At 38.4% G+C, this 17,977-nt stretch overlaps 1 protein-coding gene and 1 long non-coding RNA gene across 5 annotated transcripts in view; one reads left to right on the top strand and one right to left on the bottom strand.

Annotated features, from left to right (window-relative positions):
- The window catches only part of LOC122561667, a 105,212-nt gene extending 99,542 nt beyond the window's left edge, over positions 1-5,670 (top strand). The window contains exon 3 of the long non-coding RNA XR_006315082.1: positions 5,463-5,670. This is a non-coding gene — a long non-coding RNA (uncharacterized LOC122561667). The remainder of the gene's footprint in view (positions 1-5,462) is intronic.
- Positions 1-17,977, bottom strand: part of apaf1 (apoptotic peptidase activating factor 1) — a 185,178-nt gene that overhangs the window by 29,731 nt on the left and 137,470 nt on the right. For 3 of the 4 annotated variants that reach the window (XM_043713622.1, XM_043713624.1, XM_043713623.1), the window contains 2 exons: positions 11,157-11,282; positions 9,927-10,070 (listed from right to left, as the gene is read on the bottom strand). In XM_043713622.1, coding sequence (XP_043569557.1) covers positions 9,927-10,070; positions 11,157-11,282 — 270 coding nt within the window. Of the gene's footprint in view, positions 1-9,926; positions 10,071-11,156; positions 11,283-15,495; positions 15,646-17,977 lie in introns of those variants that run through there. The other variant, XM_043713625.1, reaches the window with a different exon arrangement.

Raw genomic sequence — 17,977 nt, 5'->3', positions numbered from 1 at the left:
TATTTGATGAGGCAAGCTTGAACCATAAGGATCTGGATACCTTGGATAATGCAAATCCTAACACCTCAAAGCACAAATCAATGCAGTATCTAAAACTGTCTCTGCCTTATAGAAAACTTAATAAAGCTCTAAGTTGAGAAAAATTAATAATGTCCATTTGATTTGACAAATGTACAAATAAAATATGCTGAGCACAGTATGAACAATAAATGCATGCAGCTTGTCCATGACTGCCAGAGCATTCTCTGGTGTACCATCAACTAGAAAGAACTTAAAACACAAAGTTATAAAAATATAAACTTAAAATTAAGACTTAATCTAAAAAAGTACATTAAAATATTCTACTGCTGAGAATAGGAATAAACTTTGTGAATGAGAAGATTTAACAGTCAATACATTAAAGAAAATGTTGCGTGTATACTGTCATTCCAAATTACAAGTTATTCTTTCAAGGATTTAAAACCATTTGTTTGCTTTCACAAAACAAATGCAATGCCCGAGAATGAAAACATGTAATTGTGACCTCTTGAAGTATTACAGACCCTGACTTGAGATGAGCAAGTCGTTCCTTTGCAAATGCAACATATTTCCTACTGCAAAGTGCTGTTTCCAACAAATCAAAGATATAGATTTATGTCCACTCAATAATATTTTGAATTAATATTTCAGAAATGATATATTCACTCCCAGAACTTGCTTTCTTACTTTTACAAGAAAGCTAATACCAGAATTATCTTGGTCTTAGAATCTCTTAACAGTCATATGCTTTTGTTTCCTGAGTTTACTGAAGCACAAATCGTGGAATATAATATGTATGCTGTTATGAAGATGTCATATCTAAAATATTTGAGGGGTCACATTTCCCAATTCACATGGGTGTAACAAAAGTTATTGGTTTTCAACACAGTTAGAGGTACCTTTCCCACAGCAACAGCCTTTACTCCCATTCTTCCTCTTTTCCAAAACGCTCTCAGAATCAAGGTTGAAACCACACTGAAAGACCTTTTCACTGAAAGTAGAAGGGCTCTGGCAGGTGAATCCACAACCTATCACTGATGTCATCAGTTAAGAATAATTCAGCTGAAATCATTCTGATTCAGGAAGACACTGCAGTGCCAAAAGCTACTTTGGCCACAGACCAACATTAGTGACAATATATTAACTTTTTTCTGTTTGAGTTTAACCGTTGCTTTGCTATTATAGTTTTAATATAATAGAGTTTTACTTTCCCCCAAGGCGAGGATTGTTTCAGAGACTGTCAGTGTCAGTGTGCTAAAGGTCATCGGGTTGTTGATAACTCTGATTGGGTCATGGGCTGTGTTTGTGAATGATATAGCAGAAGGTATTCCAGATTGATGTAGGCGAGGTTTGTCTCTATATCTCTCTGTAGCCAAGGAACTCAAGCTTGAACACAGTCAGTAATTCTCTCCCATCATTGCCTGCAAGCTCTTGCCTCTAAGCAGTGACTATGAAACTTAACAATTAATGTGCAAACCCCCTGTGTCTTTGGCTAGATTAAGAATGGAAAGGATTAAGAATCCATTCTTAAAATTTTCATTTTTCAAATCCCTTACATGTTGTGTCAATTGATAGAAGGGATTCATCACAGAGATCCTTTGCCCTGGTGGAGAAATTCAGAACGAGGGGCACAATTATTCAGGAATGAAATCAGGAAGACTTTCCCATACAAAAGGAAAATTGGAATTGTACTTCAAGATGCTGAGATGGTGGAGCAATTACATTTTTTAACACTGAAATGAAAAGACTTTTATTGAGTAAGGATATCACATGAATTAGAGTAGTGATGTGAGGTATAGATGATGATCTAACTGAATAATGGACAAGCTCTTGGGCTGAATGGCCAATTCTTGCTTCTGTGTTGGCTACAAGGAGAACAGAATTGGTCAGCAAGCTCCTTGACTGATTAAGATACTAATCAGCTTAGATTCCTGCTCACAATTGAAGTGAAACTGGAAACTGCAAGTACTCAAATGTGATTGAACATAGGGAGCAGATTTTAGTGGATTCCCACAAGTGATGAAATACGATCACTTGAATTGTTAGGAATGTGACTGGTGTGAAATTTATGTTCAAAAAGTAAGACTGTTTCATTTTTTTCCCAAAAATAAGTGCAACAATATGTGGATATGTACCTAAGGATTCAATCTCAATGCCTACACCCAGAATATCGACAAGATGCAAGCAGTCTGCTGTTCCCTTGATAAAACCGATATGCAAATATTTTCTGCTCATCAGAGTTTTCACAGAGTTACCATAGTAACAGTAACTACGCAGTATTTGTCCAGACCACACTATTAGCATGATAACACTGTTAGGATAATTCTTAGGCATGACTCCAGCAAAGGCTTAATTAAAATCGTAACAGGACATAAGTAATGTGCATAAATAGCATGAACTCTACAGGAGTGCTTGAGACCATTACAAAGACGGCTGCCTCAATGTGAAGCATTTATTCTAAAACTAATTAGGTGATTAATGGACAAGAATAGTCTATTAACAATATCCCATCTACAAACAGAATTAATTATACTAAAGGGCCATGTTTTACAATAGCATGTTGTGATTCAGGCTTTTTTCTCAACTGACATAAAACTCAATTCTTCCTGGAAAATAAAGGATGCAAACAATGTAGTACAGTTGGATTACAGTTTCTTCCAGGCATAAGGAAACCAAATGTTTGGTGCCACTGAACACAGTAAAAAGAAAAATTCCTGAAGTGCCTCGCAGAGGCTTAAGAAAGGTTACTAAAGGCAGACATATGGGTGAAGGCGACCAGTAGTGTAGTCAAAGAGGAGGGCTTTGAAGGATGCGGTGAGGCAGCAAAGGTAAGAAAGAAATGTCAGCTGGTAGGGCAAAAGGTGAGGATAAATTAAAGAAGCCAAAAGCAAAAGAATAATGAACTGTGTGGCAAAGTGGTTAGTATTAGAGAAAGATGCAGGTACTTGATGTCAGATATGGATGGGATTTCAGCAGCAGATGGATGAGCAGGTTTCCTGACAGGTGTTTTGATTTTTGAAATGAGAACATTTTGTACTGAGGCAAATGCAATGGATTCAACCTTTTTACTTTTTAATGGGGGATAATGTGTCTCATTCAACATGGAATGTTGGACAAGCAGTCTGACAATAATTCAGAGACAATAAGGTTGAGACTGGTGGTGCACGGGTAGAATTGGGTGTTGTGAGCTTACGTGTGAAATCTGATTCTAGGTTTGCAGATAAAATTGTGATGCAAAATCATACAGGTGAAAAAAGGTGGGATTCAAAAGAGAGATCTTTGGGGATTCCAGATGGAACAGAGTGGGGTTGGATAGAAAAGCCAGTACTTCAGATGCTTTTGTTGGGATCAGATGAGAAAGATAAAACCAAGTCCACCTCACTGGATAAAGGATTTGAGAAGGAGAATTTCTTATACCTCTGAGATTGAGAACTTTGGGGAAATGATTACTTTAGTTATTATAATAGTTATTTAAATTCAACTGCAGGTCAGAAAGCTAGTTTGAAGGAAACAGAAGTGAGGAGAAAGAAAGACCACAAATCTAGGTGAGGACAAGTTGAGAGGAAAGGAATGCTGGAAGTTACACACTAGTTTTCAGGGACATGGGGATTTCTGATGGCGGTGCGGAGAGAGAGTGATGATAACATGGGGTCATTTTAGGTGAGTAGGTATCTAGTGGGAATGGTATCAAGGTAATAAGTATTGGGTTAGAGAGGAGAGATGGAAGGAAACTAGACAGAGCTAAGGCAAGGTGTCCTTAAGTGTAGTTTGACTTGATGAGAAAGGGGAAGGGAAGAACGCAGCTGAAGCAACTGCAAGGATAATCTCAATTGTAATGGCTAAGTAGTACAAGAGCTCTTAAATTTATTGTTGGAAGCAAAAATAGAAGCAGCTATTGATGGTGCAAAAAAGAAAGCCAGGGGACATTTTGAATCTTCATGATGATTCTGGAATGATGGGTAGCTTTGTCAGAGAAGAATGAGGCATGATGCAGTTGATGTTGTCCAGACAGATTAGATTCCCTACAGTGTGGAAACAGGCCCTTCGGCCCAACAAGTCTACAATGACCCTCCGAAGAGTAACCCACCCAGACCCATTTCCCTCTGACTAATGCACCTAACACTATGGGCAATTTTAGCATGGCCAATTCATTGCCATGCACATCTCTGGACTGTGGGAGGAAACCGGAGCACCCGGAGGAAACCCACGCAGACACGTATAGAATGTACAAACTCTACACAGACAGTAGCCCAAGGTAGGAACTGAACCTGGGACCCTGTTGCTGTGAGGCAGCAGTGCTAAACCACTGAGCCACATCTAGTGGATGGATAGTTAAATTAATGTGGCAGATATAAAAACATAAAAACTAGGAGCAAAAGTAGGCATTTCAGCCCCTCAAGCTTGTTTCACCATTTAATTTGATCATGGCTGATCCCATTGCGGCTTCAAGTCTACCTTCCTACCTGCCCACTCCTCATCACCCTTCAACACATTACTAACTAAAAATTTGCCTTAATCCTTAAATTTACTCAATATCCCAGCGTCCACTGCACTCCAGAGTTTTAAATCTGCTACTCCTTACCCTAAAAGCATGACTTCTCATTCTTGATTGCCCCACATGAGGAAACATCCTCGCTTTACCTATGATGGAAATCCACTTTAGCATCTTATATACGCAATTAGATCGCCTCTCATTTGTCTAAATTCCAGAGCATATAGACCTAAACTGCACTTCTCTCATAATAAGATAAACACCTCATCTCTGGAATCAATCTAGTTAAGCTCCTCTGAATTGCCTTCAATGCAACTACCTCCCTCCTTAAGTAAGGAGAGCAAAATTGTACACGTTACACCAGGTATGGTCTCACTAAAGCATTGTACAATTGCTGCAAAACTTCCCTATTTTCATACTTTACTCCTTTAGCCATAAATGCCTGAACTTGAGCAGACATAGCTACAGGTGTCTTAATTCCTTCCCCAAACCTTTTTGCCTTGTTAAGTACGCAAAACCTTTCTTTATGGTTTCCTCCTCTGCATCCTTGCCGACACAACACCCAATCATTACCTTGTGCATTGTTAAAGTTGTTATAAAATGTAATATTTGGAAACAAAACTAAATACCATCTTGCATAGGTTTTCTTCGCTTTACTTTTGCAGTCAGACAGCAGCTGGCCTGCCACTCACACTGCCCCCTCCACACAGCTTTTATTTCTTTACTTGTCCCATGACCATTCCATTTGACCCTGCACTGCCAGCCATTTTGTCTCTCCAATTTTTCAAAGCATGGTAGACTTTCGTTTTCTAATCTTTAGATAAATTCTGATGAAAGATTGTTTACCTGAAATGTTAATTCCGTTTCTCTCTTGGCAGATGCTGTCTGGTCAGCTGAGTATTACCAGCATTTTATCTTTATATTACCAATTTTGTTTGTGACTCTTTTACAGATCTCAAGGTATGATACTACAATCTTAGAGGCACTTGTGCTATGAGAAAGACAGCTACAAGTCTACAAGGGCTTTCTTTTCGAATGTTGCAATGTTCTGAGCCAACGTAAAGCAATCAGTTGTAACTAGAATGGTATTTTCACTGCCTAGCTGAGTGATAGATCATTCAAGCGATGGATTAAAATGTCAGTATACATGTGCTGTAAGAATATGAATTATAATTTTATAGTTGCTACCTTGGTGAAGTATTCCTGAATTTAAAGGTTGCACTAACTCTTGGGAGCACTCGCACATAGAACAAACATCATCTATGACATTAAGATACAAGCATTTGATCAATGACATTTGAAGCTTTCAAAATTCAGTTGAATATCATCAGTTTTATGATTCGGAAGACTCATATTTCTGAAAAAGCACAACAGTAATTTTAGAATCATTAATATGATTGTCCCCATTTACACAAAGAACAATTAAGTATCTTTCCTTGATAGTTATAATGGACGTAATATTGTGCAGCGTTTCTGAATCCAGGTTATAAATCATTATGGAACAAATCAGTCAAGTCAGTCACTCTGTTACAAAATGGCACCTTTTGGTAATTATAAACAGAATGGCCCAAAGCATTTTCATTGTGGAACTGAAATATTCTCACAAACCGTTCTCTAAGTGACAAAAGATGAATTATTGTTATAAAGCTCTCCATGAGGATTTGGAACTTTCAATAAGGTAAGAAAAATTACCTTACTTTCAAATTAACTTACACTGACATTAATGAATAATCCTTGGATGCAAGGATACATACAAGATTGACCTTTGCTTCTGCTAATATAACAAATGACTTATTGGGTTTCCCTGCCCAAGGAGATTGTGCTGAAATTTTGTTTTTACCAATTAAATTGACAACTATTTTCAAATAAACACATCCTGGAGAATGGAATTCTGCTGAACAATGCCATCATGCTGGACTTGGAAGGTGACCATTCCAATTTAGCACAACTGAACTCCTGTCATGTAAAATAACCATATTTAATTCTCATGCAAGTCACTAATTATTGATTCTCTTGGTATGGACTTTTGTCCTAAACCAGACAAATGAATCCTTGTCTGCCTATGTTCTCCACCATACCTTTGTGGTATGCAATCCTTTGATGCATGATGAATCAGATGTGAGTCTCAGCAGTATGTAGTATCTGGCAATTCTATCAAAGGTGGAGCAACAGACAAATTCCATCCTATTGTTGCTTGCCTGACCCCCAATTACATGTCCTTCCATGATAGGCGTCAGGAACAAGAACCAATGTCAGGTTGCTCCTTGTATATGGGTTACTGAGGTCAACTGGAACAGCAGCGAACATGGACCAGGAGTTTAGGATGGCAGGTACACTTTCCACTAACTGAACAGTTGGTGGAAAATGTACCACTGCTCTTAGCCATTTAATACTTCAAGAAGAGTTCAATGACTGGAGATGGGACTTCCTCCTCTTACTTGGAGAAGTCCCACTCAGTTGTCAGCCAATGTGATCAGCCAGCAGCTACTCGTATCATAGCAGTGCCAAAAGATGCAGTGAACAGGAGTGGGACTGTAAGAAATCCATTATGTTGAGTCCCTGGCAGTCTAGAATCAGCTACATGACAGGGTTTTGAGAATGGGACTGGCATCAAATCCAGTGCTATGTTATTTCTGAAAAAAGAACAACAGTAATTTTAGTATCATTAATGTGATTGCCTCCATTTAAGCAAGGTATTTTTCCCTGATAGTTATAATGCATATCATATTGTGCAGTGTTTCTGGATTCAGGTTATAAATCATTGTGGAACAAATCAGTTCAGTCAATCAATCACTTTGTTACAAAAGGGATAACTTTGTTGAAGGCACCATATTGTATGTCAGAGATATCTACCCACTAAGCAAAGCGCACAGAAACCTTATGTTTCAAATGACTTCTTCTAGAGATGCAACTTGGTGTCATCTCAAACTTTAAATTGTTTTCTACTTCCTGCTTCTTATGACTTTCCTGAGACCTGTCCAGTGCATTTACCATCTCATGAATTAGTGTAACATTACATATGCTTACCAAGAAAAACAAATCTAAAGAGAAGCTGATTTCTTTTCTGATACTCTCTTAAAGAGCCAGCACTTGGAATTGTTACTGTTCACTTTGGACCGTGAGATTGTACACATGATTCATCAGGGCTTTTCAGTACATTGCATTCATGTGAATCATTAAGTTATTCAAGAAAAATTATGGATGGGAACTAAATGTTGGTCTTTTCAGACAGGACCTTTTCCAAGAAGAAACAAAGAAATCATTAATTCCAGGAATCATGAAATGAAGTTCCAAGAGCACCTAAGGAAGTAGCACTAGAAATAGTGGATACATTGGTGGTTATCTTTCAAGATTCTATAGATTCTGGAACAGTTCCTACAGATTGGAGAGTAGCTAATGCAACCAATTTATTTATTTAAGGGGGGGTGCACAGAGAGAAAACCAGAAATTATAGACCAGTTAGCTTGATGTTTATAGTGCAGAAAATGCAAGAGCCCATTACAAAAGATTTAATAGCTGAGCATATGGCTCAGAATTAGCATGGATTTACGAAAGGGAAATCATGCTTGACAAATCTACTGGAATCCTTTGAGGAGTTGATGAGTGGGGGCCAGTTGATGTGGTTTATTTGGACTTTCAGAAGGCTTTCGACCAAATCCCACAGAAGAGATTAGCATGTAAAACTAAAGCACATGGGTTTGGGAGTACCATACTAACATGGATAGAGAACTGGTTGGCAGACAGGAAGCAAAGAGTAGGAATAAAATGGCATTTTTCCAAATGGCAGGCAGTAACTAGTCAGGTCCAACAAGGATCAATGCTAGGACCCTAGCTTTTCACAATACGTATCACTGATTTGGATGCGGGAACTAAATATATCTTTAAATTTGCAGATAACACAAAGCTGGGTGGGAGGGTGAGCTGAGTGAGTGGGCAAATGCATGGTAGATAAATTATAATGTGGATAAATGTGAGGTTAACCACTTTGAGAGCAAAAACAGGACGGCAGATTATTAGTTGAATAGCCATAAACAGAGAGAGGAATGTGCAACAAGACCTGTGTCCTCATATTCCAATCACCACAGGTGAAGGCAAATAGTAAATTTAGATTCGGTATCACAGCAGGGGTGTTTTGCTGCAAGTGTACAAGGCCTCAGTGAGACTATATCAAAATATTTTGTACAGTTTTGGTGACATTATCTGAGGAAGGATGGTCTTGCCATAGAGGGAGTGCAGCGAAGATTCACCAGAAAGATTCTGAGGAGAGATGGAATTAATTAGGGTTATATTTGTTTAAGGGTTTAAGGGGGTGGGGGGGGGTGGGGGTTTATATAAAACTATAAAACTTGAACACTAATGGACAGGGTAAATGGAGGAAGATCTTCCTGTTGGCTGGGGAGATAGAACTAGGGATCACAGTCTAAAGATACAGGGTGAACCATTTAGGACTAATATGAGGAGAAAGTCCTTCACCCAGAGAGATGAGCCTATGGAATTTGCTACTATAGAAAGCAATTGAGGCCATATCATTTTATGATTTCAAGAAGTTGAATATGATATCTGGCCTAAAGGGAACAAAGGATATGAGGGAAATGTGAGAATAGGCTACTGAATCGGATGGTCAGTCATGGTCATAACGAATGATGGAGCAGACTCAGTGTCATATGGCCTAATCGTGCTTCCACTTTTTTCTACATCTCTTAATTAGCGAGAAAATGATCATGATTTGACGTCTGCTGATGACAACTGAGTAGCGCAGAGCAAGGATTTTATTATTAGGTTTGCTGGTGGGCATTAACTCATCCATTAAGTTACCACTGTACTGCAGAGGTATCATTAACAAGCTGCATCTCTTTTATAAAGAAAAGTTTCAAAACATTTTGATGAGTAGCACTGCATCATGAATAACAATTGTAAATAACTGAAGGCAGTTTTATATCTATGATACCAGATATCAAAACCCCACACTTGCTAAACTTTTTACAAGTCACATGACACCTGGTTCTAGTCCAACAGGATTATTTGAAATAACAAGTTTTCTGAGCGCTGCTCCTTCATCAGGTGAAGGTCACTTGTGATTTCAAATAAACCTGTTGGACTATAACTGGTGTTGTGTGACTTCTGACCTTGTCCACCCCAGTCCAACACTGGCACCTCCATGTCATTGCTAAAATTTGACTATGTAATAGCAATAAAATATCTGCTTCAAGGCAGTAGTAGCACCTTTGTTAAAATGAAGTAATGTTTACTTGGCTTACAAAAGAAAAGGAGCAGGAGTAGGCTTGTTCAAACCCTCAAACTTCCAGTTTAAGTTACAATAAGTAAACAAGAAAAAAACTTCAAAAACTGCATTGCAAAATTGTTAAAATATTACTTTGGTATTATATTTCAAAAGCTGTTCCTTTTTTGCTATTACCTTTATGTAACCTCCAGTTGAGACCAATGTCTTACTGTCAGGGGAGAAGTGAAGATCTGTAACCCAACCCCCATGTTTGGAATCTTTGATCTCCGATTCTTCTGAACAAATATGAAGCAAAGAACCATCGTGCACCCTCCAGATCTATTCAAAGAAAGACAAAAAGATATTCATTGCCTTTGTTTTACACCTGAACCTGGGTTCCAGGGTGAGGTAAGCAATACACTAGCCTACTCAGCTGCTCAGTCCAGGTCAACCCTCAGTCCTTAACAAGAAAATAGCCCTAGTGGTTGTGAACATGCAGTTGGTAAGCATGCTATATATGGATTTTAACACTGCACATTTGAATACCAAAGGGGTATAAATACATAGCTATATACATGTATATCTTTCCTGCCAATGAACTCGGAGAAAAGCCTATTCAATTCATGGATATGTCAGTGTAAGTAACTTATATTTTGGAGTCAAGAAAAGAGGAAATTTCGCACAGCTCACAAAGGTAATTAGTCTCAAATATTTTATGAATTTAAAGTAAAAAGATAGACTTCCAACTATATTGTATTGAATCTGAAGCTTCTTTTGTCTTATCATAATACATTTGGGTAAAGTTCAGCCCAGAATGGTTGGCTCCATGGACAATGACGGTGTCTCTCCAAGAGGGCGGGGTGACCAGACTGGAAGTCTCCAGAAGGGCAGAGTGACCAGATCGGGCACCTCTGGGAAGACGGGGGGACCAGATCGGGCATCTCTGGGAGAGTGGGGTGACCAGACTCGGAGTCTCCAGAAGAGCAGAGTGACCAGATTGGGCATCTCTGGGGAAAGCGGGGTGACCAGACTGGGAGTCTCCAGGAGGGCGGGGTGACCAGACTGCGAGTGACCTGGGAGAGTGGGGTAACCAGACTGAGTATCTCGGGAGGGTGGGGTGACCAGACCAGGCATCTCCAGGAGGGCAGGGTGTCCAGACCAGGAGTGTCCGGGAGGGCGGGGTGACCAGACTGCAAGCGTGGGAGGGTGGGATGACCAGACCGGGAGTCTCTGGGAGGATAGGGTGACCAGACCGTGTGTCCCGGGAGGATGGGGTGTCCAGACTGTATCATCTTTTTCTTCTCTCATGTAGTTTCCGTGCCACTTCGCAATGAAGGCCAAGAACATCGGAGATTAATTTACCAAAGTACCAAAATGAAATATAACTTTTACATTTTTCAAAATTTGATTACAAATGATAGATACCCTGATTTCACCATTGTCATCTCCTGTAGCCAAACAATCATTATCCCATGTGAACTTGCAGCTCCGGACACAGGCATTATGACCAGTCAGACTGTGAAGAGGAATGGTGCTGTTCAGGCTCAAAATCTAAAAACACAAACAAACTTATGTTATAGATAAAAGAAATTTAAATTACTGATACTTAAGTAACTAAAACTGTTATCTGTACAGATCATTCTGCTATAATGCATGTTTCGTAAGTGTAAATTCACTTTAACACAATTGATGAATTGAGGACATTGTTTCTAAAGCATGAAGTTTTAAACCGTGTATTGGTTATAATGCTATTCCAGCCCCATTAGTTTAAATTATGCTTCCATTACATGATTTTCTTATAACACGGCATTGCACGAAAACAGAACTACTGCGTTATAGCCAAACTGACTGTACAAATCTGTTCAAACAAAACAGGAAATAACTTTGTCCCAAAAAGTTTCATTTAAGATATAATTACAATACTGTGTGTTAAGAGTACTCCAATGACTATAAAGCACCTTGGGATATTCCATTGCATTAAAGAGGCTATATGAATACAAGAGGTTCATAAAGCAGTGGTATTGAAACCTAGTGTCACAATGAGCAACAATTGAGTAAGACAAAAATCAATGAAGAAATGTCAGGACAGACACCCAATGACTTGACCCAAGTGCTAAGTTTTAAGCAACATTTTATTGGAGAGAGGGAGCTAAAGTGATTTGGGGAGGAAATTCCAGACATTTAAGGGAATTCCAACTACTGTCCCCCACTGGCATGTTTATATTAGTTGTGCAGAACGGATACTGATTGGATCAAGGTCCTGCTTTCTAGTGAATGAGTTATGTCAACTTTATTTAAGAATTCCGTCATATGTAACATGTTTTATTTTTGTCACATTACATCTCAATATTATGAATGGTGCATTGTCACATAAATAATGTACATTTGTTATACAGTAGGATTGTTCTTTATTAGCTATGTTGTCAGTGATTTAAATAGACATTTAAATGCCTATTTAACTCACATTAACTCAATCTGAACAATTTAGTAAGTACAAAAAGTAGTGTTGTTTGGGTATGTCTCCACTATTCCTTAAAAAAAAGGAAGTCCAGTCAGGTTGTTCTTTTCCTTTATTTTTTATTCGTAACAATCAGGTTCAAACTATGCTTGGGAGCTGTTGGGATGTGTACTTTCAATTTCTAATTTATACCAAAGGTTGGGTGGGGTACTTACGTTTTTTTTTAAATTTCTTTGTTCATATTGTTATTTATTTTCTGCTAGCGTTTGTGGTACAGCTCTAGCTAGGAGGAGAGAAAATGATTGGGATGGCTAAATGCCTACTTAGGGGCAGTTTATGCCCGGTTCAGGTATTTAAATGCCCTGGCTGCAGTACTGCCAGCGGGATGGGAAGTTGTGTTTTGGGATGTGTAGATGCTCCCTTTTGGCAGGGAGTGAGTTCCCTATTCAGCACCATTGGCGCTTTATATGTTGGTTTGTTTTTTGTTATATATAGTCTTTGATAGTTTTGTAGGTTTGTTAACTGTACTGGTTTCAGTTTATGTAGTTTTTATGTTCGATGGATCTTGTGACACTAAGACTTGGTGATTTGTCATTTGAGTTTCTCCTCTGGAATCTAAATGTTACGGCAGAAAGCCATGGCTAATGACTTGATTAAATGGTGTACCTGGAACATCAACGGGAGTCATTCATCAATTAAGAGGAAAAAGATACTCTCGAGACTCAGAGGAAAAGGTGGATATTGCTTTATTACAGGAGACACATTTGGATGATAGAGAACATTTTAAACTATGGCAGAATGGCTTTGCTTAGGTTTACTTTTCATTTTTTAAAATACCAGAAGAGGGGAGTGGCTATAATGGTTAGGAGGAATCTCCCATTTAAGTTATTAGAGTGTGTTAAAGACATACACGGGTGATTTGCTAATAGGAAGCAGCAGAAGGGCGAGCAGCAATGTCTCCTCGAAGCATGGTTGAAGGTAGCCAAGAAGGCTTACTTTGACAGGCCCTTCTTGGCCAAGCTACAGAGGATTTGGCACTGTGGTCTGCATTGAATTGTGTGCTCACGCAGACAACAAAGAAGAATCTTACTTTTGCCAGGAAAAGGAGTGCCCCTCAAGCCATTATGTCGATTAGGAAAGGGTCTGGGAACTAACATGTGATTCTAAAAAGATTAATACGGCACTCCAGCGATTTTACTCTGAATTATACCAATCTGAGGGTTGTGAGGAGGGGCGGGCCAAGATGAAGTCCTTTTTCACGGATTTGGAGTTCCCTGGTGTGACTCCCGAACAACAGTCTTTTCTCAATGCCCCCTTATCAGAGCAAGAAGTACACGAGGCTGTGAAGCAGTTTCAGTGTTGTAAGTCGCCCAGATTTGATGAACTTCCCAGAGAATTCTATATGGAATTTAAGCATATTGTCAGGCCTGATGCTCAACATGTTTAATGACTTGTATGGTCATGATCGTCTCCTGCCATCTGAGAGAGGCCAATATCTCATTTATTCTTTAAAAAGGGAAGGTCCCGGAGGACTGTGCTTCTTTCAGGCTCATTTCACTGTTTAATGTTGACTTTAAAATTCTTTCTAAGACTCCTGCATTAAGGCTGGAAACTGTATAAGCTTCGATTGTTAAAGAGGACCCGGGCTTCATAAAGGACTGCAGATCCCCCAATAATGTTAGGAGGCTGCTTAATGTAATTCAAGCATGTCAACAACAGTCAATACAGGGATGGGTGATTTCTATAGATGCAGAGAAGGCATTTGACAGAGTTGAGTGGCCGTACCTTTTTTATACTCGAGCGCAGTTTGGCTTGGGTGAAGCCTCAATAAGATAGGTAAAGGTTCTCTACAGTGACCCTCTCGCTGCGGTCATCACCAAGGAGGTACGATCAAGCAATGTTTGCATTTTTAGGGGCAGCTGACAGGGCTGTCCCCTTTCATCATTGCTTTTTACACTGGTGACTGAACTGTTGGCGGAGGCCATTCGTAGGGATCCCAATATATCGGCTCCAAAGTGGGGGGTCAAAATTACACAAGATTTTGTTGTACATGGACGATGTCCTAATTTTCTTTGTCAAATCCAGTAGTTTCAATGCCTCGCCTGATACAATGCATCAGCTCATTTGGCACCTTTTCGGGGTGAAAGATTAATTTTGCAAAATCAGAGGCTATGCCTATGTGTGGTCTTATGAAGGCGCTACATCTTGAGGGTGTGTCTCGGTTGCCATTAAGTGGTCATGGGGGGGGGTTTATGTATTTGGGCATATTCATCACTCCAGTTCTTGATCGGTTGTTTAAAGCTAATTTTGTTCAATTATTTGACAAAATCAAAAAGACATTCAAAAATGGGAGGCGCTTCCAGTTTCATGGTTAGGTCAGATAGCTCTTACTAAGATGAATATTCTCCCCTGTTTGTTGTACCTTATATGGATACTCCAGATTTTCCATAACCAAATAACTGAACAGCTGGTTTAGCTCTTTTATTTGGCATCGTATTAAGTCAGATAAACTACAATTGCCTAACAGACTTTGGGTAGTGGATCTCCCGGACATTAAAAACCATCAAAAAAGCTCACTTTTATCTTACATGAGTGATTGGGTTTGTGGGGACCCTTTTTCAATATGGTTAGAGCTCGAAACCTCTCAGGCAAAATCCCTCCTGACTAGTTTCCTGTTTTTAAACAAAATGAGGACAGTTAAGGAATATTGCCATAACCCAATCGTTATCAATACTGTTAAAGCATGGAAGGCAATTTTGGCAAAACATCTTTTCTTCCACCTGTAGTGGGTATACTGTGTTTTCAACCAAGGATGATAGATTCAGGATTCAAACATTGAGCAGCTAGGGATGTTTATTGCATGGGCGATTTATTTGAGGGAGACACAATGATGTCTTTTGATTAGTTAGCGCGTAAATATGAGCTATCCTAGCAGGGACCTCTTTTTTTCAAGTTAGGGACTTTATTAAAAAAAAAGACTACACTTTTGACTGATCCCTACAAATCCAACACAGAGAAGAGTGTGATCTGTGCTAAGAGGACACTTTCTGTCAGCATGTTACATCATCAATTGGGGGGGGCGGCCCCTCAGATAAGCTTGATCGACTTTGCAGGGTGTGGGAGACAGAAGTAGGCGATGAGGTCTCCTTTGAGGCATGAGAAGATATTTGGGAAAACGCAAGGAAGATATCAGTTTGCAATAAGACCCATACTTTATAGTTGAAGATTTTCCACAGGGTCCACTTGTCTTTGGATCGTTTGTTAAAATTTAAATCAGGGGTTATTCAACATGTCCCAAGTGTAAAGTTGGTACGGGTATTCTTACCCATTGTCTCTGGTCCTGTGGTAGGCTTCAAACATACTGCAGCACTGTGGCGGATGCAACGGAAGGGATTTTGGGTGTAAGGGTGGAGAAACACCCGATTTATTTTCTTCTTGGCCTGCCAAGTGTATTCCCTGTAGATGCGCATCAGAAAAAACTTTTCAACATCCTCACTTTCTGCGCAAGAAAGAATATCTTGTTAGGTTGGGTGTCCGAAAATCCCCTGGGCTTGGTGGGTTGGCAGAAGATTGTTATGGAGCATATCCCCTTGGATTTTCTTACAAGTATGATACACTACAAAACTGAGAATTTCTATAAGACATGGTGGCCCTTTTTGGACTACCTGGACATAGATTTGTCTGCCACACTAACAAGGGTTTTTATATAACTGTAACGATTGTGCTTTAAGAGTCCAATATCCAGAAGAGGGAACTGCAAACGTAAGAATATGTGAAAATTAATGCTCTTGATATCTGAGAGTTAATGTTTTGCTGAGGTGTATTATTACTATTTATTTGTTGCTAGTTTTTATTTAGTTAAATATTTAGTTGGAGTTCTTTAAAATATATTTTTATATATATTTATACCTTTGTACATGAGGGCAGTATGGGCTTTTAAATTTTTTTTGGGTGCTCTGTGTATTGTTTTGAATTGTATTGTTTTGTATTTGCTGTAATATTTAAAAATACATTTTTCAATAAAACTATAATTATAAAACATTAGAAAGAATTAAACAATGTTACGTTAACAAAAGCAAAACCAATACTCAACATATTTCATATTAATAAGAGTCCTGATAGGTTTTAAAATATCTGCTTTCAGAAATTCTGCATAAGTATGCAAATAGCCCCATTACATTCCATTGATAGCTCTTGTGTTTTTGAACTAATAAATACTTGAAGTTTGTGAACTATATTCAGGGTCTGAAGGGACATAATAACTCTGCATAGAACATAACTTTTGTAACTGCAACATATCTTTGTTACAGCTGAGCCTTGTAACAGTACTACTCACAGATTTTCAAGTAATGTTGCAGAGGATGTGTACCTGTAATATTCTTTATTGATGTGACATTTTGCAAAAAAAAACCTTGTTGTTTTCCAACATCACGTCTTCCCAAGATAATTTTGTGACACATCAATCAGAAGGTATGAAGAAAACACTTGGCTAATTATAACCATTACAACTAATGTCATAAATGATAGATCTTCCAGAAGAGAAAATATAAATTTAGACTTTTGGGTAAGAATTCATTAGTTTTAACAATTTAAAACTGTCAATCAAAATCTTCCTGTGCATGACAGATAATCATTAGAATTAATGTCACTTCTCTCAGGAATAATAACATGAATTCTGTTTTTATTTAATTTAGCTTTTTCATCCATTCTACCTTTCCTTTCATTCTTTAACAGCATGCTCCTTATATAGATGACAGAGCACATCAGTACTAATGAGCCATTAATATAATCTAAGATGCTCACAATTAATTTGCTTCTCTAAGTCTCTAATAACAAATTCAAATTTAATTTTATGTAGTATCTAGATTTATTTGGCTTTGCAAATGCAATTTGCACCATTTCAGCATAAGATAAAGTCATATAACTTTAAATAAACAATACATTTGTACAATTCTTTTAACTACTGTGGATATCCAACCTCCTCTTCAATTGCAAAGACAACTTGTTCCGTATTCCACTGGGCACAACTGCAACCAATGTACAGAATCAAATGTTGATCACAATTAGGAGATTTATTTATACAAACATCATTGTAAAGCAAAGAGATCCAAGCTGCCTTCTCTACATTTGCTGTCCTTCCTGAAGATAAATATGAGGCAATCCTAATATTTGCAATTATGTTTATGGAAGGGTCGTATAAATTTAGGTGAGAAGGCATACGATAGGTATGTGCTTCTACTTAACAAATCAAGATGATCCTTAAAGATATTGTAATTATCCTAGTTTTCACACAGCAACAACATTATGATCAAACTGTACTGACTGTAGACGATGGTACCCATTTCATATCAATGACACATACATGAATCTGATGAAAGAAAAAGCAAGTGCCCCTCAGCAGACTGGTCCAAATTATGGTATTGCATGAACTTTTAAAGACAGTTTCACATTCTTTCAACTCACTTTCTGAAATTGTCCTAAAACACAGATATTGGTTGGACTGGATAATTGAACATTTTCTATTTTTCATTCTGGATTAATAGAACAAAATCTATGTGCCAAGTCTTTCAACATTTGGGTTCACACAGTGATCCATGGGTATGCAAAATGCCTTGTGAAACAAATAGGCTTGGATCTGTTAGTAGAGGAGAATAATCTGTTTTTGTCACCAGACAATGGAATCTATAGCCCTAAGGCATTAATACATGAATGAAAAAAGACAGAACCAGAACTTCCTGTGATAGAAAATCAGACTTGGAAGAAGTCACCTAAATATCTTTCTGCTATG

This window comes from Chiloscyllium plagiosum, chromosome 23 (assembly GCF_004010195.1).
Source record: "Chiloscyllium plagiosum isolate BGI_BamShark_2017 chromosome 23, ASM401019v2, whole genome shotgun sequence".
NCBI classification, from domain to species: Eukaryota; Metazoa; Chordata; class Chondrichthyes; order Orectolobiformes; family Hemiscylliidae; genus Chiloscyllium; species Chiloscyllium plagiosum.
The sequence above is the reverse complement of the archived record's forward strand: the minus strand, read 5'-3'. Positions and strand labels throughout refer to the sequence as shown.